This window comes from Astatotilapia calliptera, unplaced genomic scaffold, assembly GCF_900246225.1.
Source record: "Astatotilapia calliptera unplaced genomic scaffold, fAstCal1.2 U_scaffold_41, whole genome shotgun sequence".
NCBI lineage: Eukaryota > Metazoa > Chordata > Actinopteri > Cichliformes > Cichlidae > Astatotilapia > Astatotilapia calliptera.
The window spans coordinates 41,538-51,014 of record NW_020535780.1 but is presented as its reverse complement, the minus strand read 5'-3'; the positions used below and the strand labels follow the sequence as shown (position 1 = coordinate 51,014).

The 9,477-nt window shown below is 41.3% G+C and overlaps 1 protein-coding gene across 1 annotated transcript; it reads left to right on the top strand.

The window, feature by feature from the left end:
- Positions 1 to 4,331: 4,331 nt before the first annotated feature.
- Positions 4,332 to 9,246, top strand: LOC113018131 (uncharacterized). Its single transcript, XM_026161187.1, has 2 exons — positions 4,332 to 9,087; positions 9,171 to 9,246. The coding sequence occupies exon 1, from the start codon at positions 4,369 to 4,371 to the stop codon at positions 8,623 to 8,625; it is 4,257 nt and encodes a 1,418-aa protein (XP_026016972.1). The 5' UTR covers positions 4,332 to 4,368; the 3' UTR covers positions 8,626 to 9,087; positions 9,171 to 9,246.
- The last annotated feature ends 231 nt before the right edge of the window (positions 9,247 to 9,477 follow it).

Sequence of the window (9,477 nt, the reverse complement as noted above, 5' to 3'; positions counted from 1 at the left end):
TTACCGTTACTTTCCCGTAGGAACGCTGCGTTACTGCGTTACTAAAACCGTGATTTTTTGCGAGAATGTCTCATGACAGTGACGTAAGCGAGTGCGCCGTTAGTGACAACAGCTGTGTGCAGATCAACAATGGATCACATATCGATTGTGGGAGAGAGTATGAGCGTGCAGCGTTTAAAGCGTGGAAGTACTGTCCTTACTTTGAGTTTGATTCCATAAAAAGTGACAAAAACATTAGCGTCCATCGTGCGTGGGAAGAAAACTTCTTTTTACAGCGAAAAAAAACCCCTAAACTTCCAAGCAAGCACCGAGTGCGCAACGACATAATGGGAAATTCACAGAGAAACTCGCGGATTCTTCAACTGACCGCGGCACACCTGCACCAGGGTAAACCTCCGCCTACCCCACTCCTGCTTTACATGTGAAAATAGAGCGAGAGGACCGCTGAGTCTTTGACTTTATTTATTTTCTGCTGTGTTTTACTTGCATCTATTTAAAAAGAGTGAGTGTAAACACAAAAAATATTTTATTTTATGTGCTGGAATGTGCAGAAAATAGGTTTAAATGTTAAACTAATTTATTCAAGTCAGAGAATGTTGTATATAATTAAATTTTGCTTGATGCATAAAAGATTAAAACTGATAAAACAAGTTAAAAAAAGAGACTTTTCCATTTGATTACATTTTGTATGATGGATTATGTAGAAAAAGTAGAATTGGGCTGAAAGATCTATCGCTTTATCACCTCTTCAGGTTGTAAATCGTGTTTTTAAAAAGTAACTAAGTAATTAATTACTTTTGAAAATAAGTAATCAGTAAAGTAACGGAATTACTTTTTTGGGGACGTAATCAGTAATTGGTTACTGATTACTTTTTTCAAGTAACTTGACCAACACTGGTCATCAGGTATGTTAAATTCTTGTGATTGGTCCAGATCACGAATGGATGTTCTGTCCCCTCTATTAAGTGCCGCCATTCTTCCAGGGCCAGTTTGATAGCCAACAACTCATGTTCAGCTAAATCATAATCTGGGGAGAGGCAGCAAGAGAAGAAAGTGCAGGGTCAGAATTGGAAAATCTTAGAAACATGGTATCTAACCAGACGCTTACTTTGCATGCCAATACCCTGGTCTCCAGTAACACTGTGAGGAATCTTAGTTCAGATATTGGTTCTTAATCAGGATGTGTCCTTCAATATTAAACAAATATGTAGGAATGCTTTCTTCCGTTTGTACAGAATCTCCAAAATTATAAACATCCTGTCTCAGAGTGATGCTTTTCTCTCTTTTCTTTGTATCACCGTAGAGTGTTTACCTTACAATATTAAGTGCCTTGAAGCAACTGTTGTAGTGATTTGGTGCTGTCTAAATAGAATAGAATTGAATTGAACACCAACTTGGTATATTTTCCTTTTTGCATAATAAACATGGGTAATGGGTAGCATGAAAATACTGAGGAAGTGTAACTGTTGGCATGATGACATTGTATATAATTTGGATTATTTCTTTATCTCGTCAAGATCCATGTCATGATTGTAAATTATTTAAGCTGTACATTACTTTGTTTGTTTTTTGTAGTCAACGTTTTGGTGCTTTTATTTTGAAAGTCAAGTTCGCTTACAAGTTGCGCTAGTTTCCTCTTTGGGTAGAACGAAGAAAAACACCTGTAAGCGCGCAGAAAGGATGGTTTTTATTGAAAGACATGTTAAGTGGACTTTGACTACACACGGTTAAAGGAAACCTCAGAAGAACGGCGGCTAATTCCCTTTTTGCAGCATGCAGCCAACGAGGTATTTATTTATTTATCGTGTTTGTTGTACAGTGTTTTACTGCTGTGTCTTATGCTGAGTTTTATTTTGTTAATGCTGTATAGTTTTCACGGTGGCTTTGGAGAGAAGTCTTCAAATAAACCAGTGACAGAAAACCACTTGCGTCTGCCTGTGCTTCGAGGGAATTATAGTGAAAACTCGGACTGTTCGTCAACGCAAGCGGCCACTAATTGACGATGCGGCAACTTCAAAGCATCAGCGGGCTTGTTCCTACATGTTTACAGCGCAGCGGAGCTGACAAGAACTGGCAGATAAGCTGAAAGTACTATATGCATATGGTGATATGACACATGCACAAGTATTAAAGGGCAGTGTTTTAAGGAAAGGTGTTTAAGTTAAGTGGCCTAAGAAGGGACCTTTGCAAACATTGCTGAAGAATACTGTGATTGATAACTACTGTGGTGTATAGTACATCTTGTTTTGGTGTAAGCTAAAACTTTTGAAGATTTTAAGATAAAAGTGCATTTGGGAAGCAATAAGTGAAGGTTTTGGATGTAAATTCTTGAACTGTTTTGAAGTTTATTATCAGGTGTATTTTTGTAAGATAACACTTCCATTTGAACTGTGTTATTTTTGTGCCATTTACATATGAGTAAGTGTTAAACATTGAGGCTTGGTTAACCATCTACATTTCTTATTTCTAAGTGGGTTGATTAAGAAGTGCTGTAAAATGTCAGAACCAAGCGAGCCTACAGTTCAGTTTAGTGACAGTGCAGACTTTCAAGATCAGTCTGAAGAAGGTCAAGTGCATGGTGCTGAAGCTCAGCAAGAGGAAGCGCAGCAGCCAAGACGAAGTGAAAGAATCAGAACTCTAACAGAGAAAGGCAAAGAAATGCAAGATGAGAAAATTAAAGCACTCCAGCAAAGGTTTAACTATATATATGACAAATGGAAAACACAAGTTAAATCTGCAAGACAATCCTTATCACAGACAACAGAGACCTTATCTGAGGACTTGCTTAATGACATTATAAGTGATGTCACAGGTCTTTCTGCAGATGTCCAGCGTGTCTATGAAGAGCTACGAAAGATCTCTGCTCCAGACCAGGTCACGCGTCGTAGAGTGGATCGGTGTGTAGAGATTTCTACATTTGTTGCATCCAGAGCCTCAAGTAGGTTGCATGGAAGGTCTCCAGAAAAGGAGGAGCAAGACTGGCCAGAAGCAGGCTCTCTCTTTAATTCAAGCACCTGCAATTCAGGTTCTGTTGCTTCCATTTTGAAAGGCACCTCAGTACTTTCAAGCAGGTCTTCTGCAAGGCGACAAGATGCTGCTGCTGATGTTGCTGCAAGTCAGGCTGTTCTTAAAGTGTTACAAGAACAAGAAAAAGAACAGTTAGAGATCGAGCGTCTAGAAGCCGAAGCTAAGAAAAAGATAGCTGAGCAGGAGGCAGCAGCAGTAAAACGTCGGTTAGAAAGAGAGGCAGAAGAGGTAAAACGAAGAATGCAGAGAGAGGAAGAAGAAGCTAAAATTAAGGCTCAACTAGAGGAAGAGCACATAGCTCTACAAAGGACTCTGGAGGAAAAGCGGAGAAAATTACAGCATCTGGAGGCAATGAAGGATCTCAGTGCAGCAAGGGCGAGAATGCTGGTGTACAATCAAGAGAATGACAAAGAGGAAGAGCAAAAGGACGTACTGCAACCTGAGGTTGTAGTGGATAATAAACTTTGTGCTTCCACAGGCTCTTTGCCCCAGTGTATGCCTCCTGCACCACAAGTTGTGACCACTTCTTCAAATGACAGTACTGCAGAACTTGTCAAAGTGCTGGCAGGAGCTTTAAGTGCCAACCGAATTCCAATTCCTGAACCTACAGTATTCAGTGGGGATCCATTGAAATACAGTGATTGGAAAATCTCCTTTGAAACGCTGATTGACCAGAAGAGCATTCAAGATAAGGAGAAAATCTACTACCTTCGCCGGTATGTAAGTGGACAAGCTAAGAAAGCAATCGATGGCTATTTCCTTCTTGGAACTGAATCAGCCTATGCTGCCGCAGTTGAGATTTTGGAGGAAAGATACGGAAACCCATTCACGATTGCAAAGGCATATAGAGATAAGCTTCAGACATGGCCCAAGATAGGCTCCAAGGACAGCTTTGAACTCAGAGAGTTTTCTGACTTTCTCCGTAGTTGTGAAGCCGCCATGGTCCATATTAAGGCACTGGAAATCTTGAATGACTGTAATGAAAACAGAAAAATTTTGTCAAAATTACCAGATTGGCTAACAGCAAGATGGAATAGACAAGTTATTGAAATAGAAGAAGCGACTAATCAATTTCCCTCCTTCAGCCAATTTGTGAAGTTCTTGACAAGAGAGGTGAAAATTGCTTGCAACCCTCTCACATCGCTGCAGGCACTGAAACAAGATGAAACTGAAAAAACCAAATCCTCAAGACATTTCAACTTTGCAGCAAAGACACTCATCACAAGTTCCAGTGAAAAATATGCTGATACATGTCTTTTCTGCAAAAGGACTGGGCATACATTGCACCAATGCAGGAAGTTCGGGGAGAAAGCCGTTAATGATAGAATTAAATTCATTCAAATGGAAAAGTTGTGCTTTGGTTGTCTGAAGTACGGTCATCACTCAAAGAGTTGCATCAGTAGGAGTGTTTGTGACAAGTGCCAGAAGCGTCATCCTACTTGTTTGCACGAAGAACGAACCAAAGAGAAGCAAAAACCACCACAGGCCAAGCAAAATCGGAATCATGAAACTTCGAGTGAGGTTCATGAAGAAGTACAACTAGCACAGGATTACGAAATGACCAGAACTGCTACTTCAAATACAGTAATGCTTCATGGAGCTAAAATGCAAACAGCGGCAATAGTTCCAGTGTGGCTTTCCTGCACAACACAACCAGCACAAGAAGTCCTTGTGTATGCTTTATTGGACTCGCAGAGTGACACAACATTTGTGTTGAGTGAAGCAGCAGAAACCTTACAGACAAATGGAGAGCAAGTCAAGCTTAAGCTTTCTAACATGACGTCAAGAACTACAGTGGTGAGTTCTCTAAGAGTAAGTAACCTACAAGTCCGTGGCTTTTACTCCAACAAGAGAATCTCCTTACCACCAGTGTACACGCGTGATTTCATCCCAGCTAACAGAACTCACATCCCAACCAATGAAACTGCAGAAGTGTGGCCCCATCTAGTACACTTACAGTCAGAAATTGCACCTCTGCAGGACTGTGACGTGGGTCTGCTTATCGGATATGACTGTTCACAAGCCCTGCTTCCGAGAGAAGTTGTGTCTGGCAAAGAGAACGAGCCTTATGCACAACGTACAGACCTTGGATGGAGTATTGTTGGTAATGGAAACCCCTGTGTTGATTATGGGGACGCAATCGGAATCAGTCATCGCATAGTAGTGAGACAAGTGATACCAGATGTTGAGTCTTCTGTCAACCTCAAAAGGGTAGTGCATTATGTGAGCCAAACCAAAGTGAAGGAAGTAACTCCTTCAGACATCATAAGGGTCTTGGAATCAGACTTCTCAGAAAGAACTGGAGATGATTTTGTGTCTCAAGATGATCTCAAGTTCCTGACAAAGTTGAGAAAAAACATTGTGCAAAATGATACAGGTCACTTTGAAATGCCACTGCCATTCAAAGAAGACAGGCCTAAATTACCCAACAACAAGATATGTGCCATACATCGCTTGAAGTGCCTGGAAAGGAGACTAAAGAAAGACCAACAGTACTACAGAGACTACGTAAGCTTCATGAATGACATCATTTCATGTGGTGATGCAGAGAAGGTCCCTGATGAAGAAAATGATGAGAAATTGGCTTGGTATATTCCACATCATGGGGTTTATCATCCACAGAAACCAGGGAAAATACGTGTGGTATTTGACTGCTCTGCCAAATTCCAAGAAACATCTCTCAACGACCATCTACTCACTGGTCCAGATTTAACGAACACATTGGTGGGTGTCCTTTGTCGCTTTCGAAAAGGTTCTGTTGCAATCATGTGTGACATTGAGAGAATGTTCCACCAGTTTCATGTCAAAAGGGAAGATCAAGATTATTTGAGATTCCTATGGTGGGAGAATGGCAACTTGGAAACCTCACCATCAGTTTACAGAATGAAGGTTCATTTGTTTGGAGCGGCCTCATCGCCTGGCTGTGCCAATTTTGGCCTAAAACATCTGGCAACTCAAGGGCAAGGTCAGTTCAACGAAGAAACAATACATTTCATCCAAAGGAATTTCTACGTAGATGATGGATTGGCAAGTGTTCCGACTGAGAAGGAAGCCATCCAGCTTGTCAAGGAATCACGAGAGCTTTGTAGTATCGGACGATTGAGACTGCATAAGTTTGTTTCCAACAGCGAGAATGTCATGGCAACCATTCCACAAGAAGAGCGTGCCACAATCAAGGATTTGAACATGGCTTTGGACTTACCACATATGGAAAGAGCTCTTGGAGTAGAGTGGTGCGTCACGTCTGACTCATTCAAGTTCAGAGTTCAAGTGAAATCCAATCCACTAACAAGAAGAGGTGTGCTCTCTACTGTGGCCTCTATATATGACCCCTTGGGATTCATCGCACCCTTCGTCCTTGTAGGGAAACAAATGCTCCAGCAAATGTGTAAAGAAAGGATTGGCTGGGATGAGGAGCTTCCAGAAATCCTAAAACCTCAGTGGGAGTCCTGGATTAGAGACCTTCCCAACCTGACTAACATGCAAGTCAAAAGATCCTTCTTACCTTCTGATTTTGGTAATGTCAAAAGGTATGAACTTCACCATTTTTCAGATGCCAGTTTCTCAGGATATGGTGTATGTACTTACCTGCGAGCCATCAGTGAATCTGATGAAGTACATTGCTCTTTGGTAATGGGAAAATCCAGAGTTTCCCCAATCAGTGTTACTACGATACCAAGACTGGAACTCACTGCAGCAGTTGTTGCAGCCCGAACCAGCGACATGCTTCGCAGTGAACTGGAAATCCAGGATCTTCAGGAATTCTTCTGGACAGATTCCACTGTTGTTCTTGGCTACATAAACAACGACGCCAGAAGGTTTCAGGTATATGTAGCAAATCGCATACAGAGGATCAAGTCAAGTACAAACCCTGAACAATGGGGTTATGTCGCTTCAGAAGATAATCCAGCTGATCATTCTTCTCGAGGTTTGACTGCAGAGCGGCTTAGGACCTCAAATTGGTTTACCGGCCCAACATTTCTTTGGCAAAAAGAACTTCCTGGCAGACAATGCAAGGTGGGTGAAATCAAGGAGGATGATCCTGAACTCCGCAAGCTGATTGTGTGTAACACAAAGTCAAAGGAAGACAAATCATTGTTGGATAACTTCAAGAAATTCTCTGACTGGTCAAGGTTATCGAGAGCAGTTGCCAGACTGAAAAGATACATCAGAATGCACAAAGGTATTCAGCAAAGAACAAGTGATAGCACAAGTCTAGAGGAGAGAAAAGAAGCAGAACTTGTGATTGTCAAGTTGGTTCAGGAAGAAGCATTCTCAGATGAGATAAAGAGCTTGGAGCTAAAGACAATAGTTGAAAACAGTCCACTGTGCAAGTTAAATCCTTTCTTGGATGAAGAAGGGATCTTAAGAGTGGGAGGACGTTTAAGTCAAGCCACGTTGCACCCTCATGTGAAGCACCCAGCAATTCTGCCAAAAAATAGCCACGTAGCAGTTTTACTAATCAAGCATTTTCACGAAAGAATCCATCATCAAGGACGTGGAATGACAATGAACGAACTGAGAGCAAATGGTTGGTGGATCCTGGGATGTAGCGGTGCAGTTTCATCACATATTTTTAAATGTGTGACCTGCAGGAAGTACAGAAGATCCACTGAAGAGCAAAAAATGGGTGACTTGCCACAAGATAGGACAGAAACAACACCGCCTTTTACCTACGTTGGCATGGACTGCTTTGGTCCAATCTATGTTAAGGAAGGAAGAAAGACTCTCAAAAGATATGGTCTTTTGTTTACCTGTCTATGTTCAAGAGCCATACATATAGAAGTGGTTGATGACATGACAACTGATGCATTTCTCAATGCTTTAAGGGCATTCATAGCCATAAGAGGAAATGTTCGACAGCTAAGATCCGACCAAGGAACAAATTTTGTTGGTGCTAGGAGAGAGTTCATGGAGTTAATGAAGGGAATGGATCAAGAAAAGGCTAAGATTCTAGGATGTGAATTTCTCATGAACCCTCCAACAGCAAGCCATAGGGGAGGTGTCTGGGAGCGTCAAATAAGGACTATAAGAAGTGTTCTTACCGCTATTCTCGATCAGTCATCTCAAAGGCTTGACTGCACCTCCTTGAGAACCTTTCTGTATGAGGTCATGGCTATCATCAACAGCAGACCACTCACGACTGAACATTTGAATGATCCATCAGGCCTTGAACCATTGACTCCAAACCACATCTTAACAATGAAGTCCAAGATCATTCTGCCCCCGCCTGGAGAGTTTGTCAAAGAAGATGTTTATCTTAGGAAAAGATGGCGTCGAGTGCAGTGTTTGGCTAATATGTTTTGGACTCGATGGAAGAAAGAATATCTTCTAAATTTACAAGAGCGACAAAAGTGGCGGAAGAACAGAAGGAACATCAAGGTTGACGACATTGTCCTTCTACAAGATGATCTGGCACCACGCAATGAGTGGAAGATGGCTAGAGTCACAGAAGTTTATCCAGGATCAGATAATCGAGTGAGGAGAATAAAGTTGCACGTCAGTGATACACATGACAAAGGAGGGAGCCACACAGCTAAAACTGTTGTTCTTGAGAGACCTGTTCAAAGAGTGGTTACTCTCTTAGAAGCAGACTAAATGGTTATTTGCTGGAAGTTACCTGACAAAGGGTTGATAACGAGAAGTCTTTGGTGATAAGTAGAAATGCTTGTTTGGAGAGACTATTTCATTAGGGAAATCCCACGTAAAGATTTGTGTGATTTGGTGGGAGTGTAACTGTTGGCATGATGACATTGTATATAATTTGGATTATTTCTTTATCTCGTCAAGATCCATGTCATGATTGTAAATTATTTAAGCTGTACATTACTTTGTTTGTTTTTTGTAGTCAACGTTTTGGTGCTTTTATTTTGAAAGTCAAGTTCGCTTACAAGTTGCGCTAGTTTCCTCTTTGGGTAGAACGAAGAAAAACACCTGTAAGCGCGCAGAAAGGATGGTTTTTATTGAAAGACATGTTAAGTGGACTTTGACTACACACGGTTAAAGGAAACCTCAGAAGAACGGCGGCTAATTCCCTTTTTGCAGCATGCAGCCAACGAGGTATTTATTTATTTATCGTGTTTGTTGTACAGTGTTTTACTGCTGTGTCTTATGCTGAGTTTTATTTTGTTAATGCTGTATAGTTTTCACGGTGGCTTTGGAGAGAAGTCTTCAAATAAACCAGTGACAGAAAACCACTTGCGTCTGCCTGTGCTTCGAGGGAATTATAGGAAGGCTCTGGTTTAGTGTGACTTAAAGTGTGTTGTACTGATGTTCCTGAGTGACAGTGCTGTGGTTGAGAAAGAAAGTCTTCTTTTAGCTCCAACTGTGGGATAAAATTAGTGAGAAGACTGCTGCTGGGATGTGAACTGAAGGATTGTCAAATATCGCAGCTAACCCTTTTGCCATTGCAGCACACTGATCAGTGTATTTATGGTGTATAGCTAGTTG

Coding starts and splice junctions, on each gene's coding strand:
- LOC113018131 (XM_026161187.1), top strand. CDS start 4,369: ATGGAAAAGTTGTGCTTTGGTTGTCTGAAGTACGGTCATCACTCAAAG.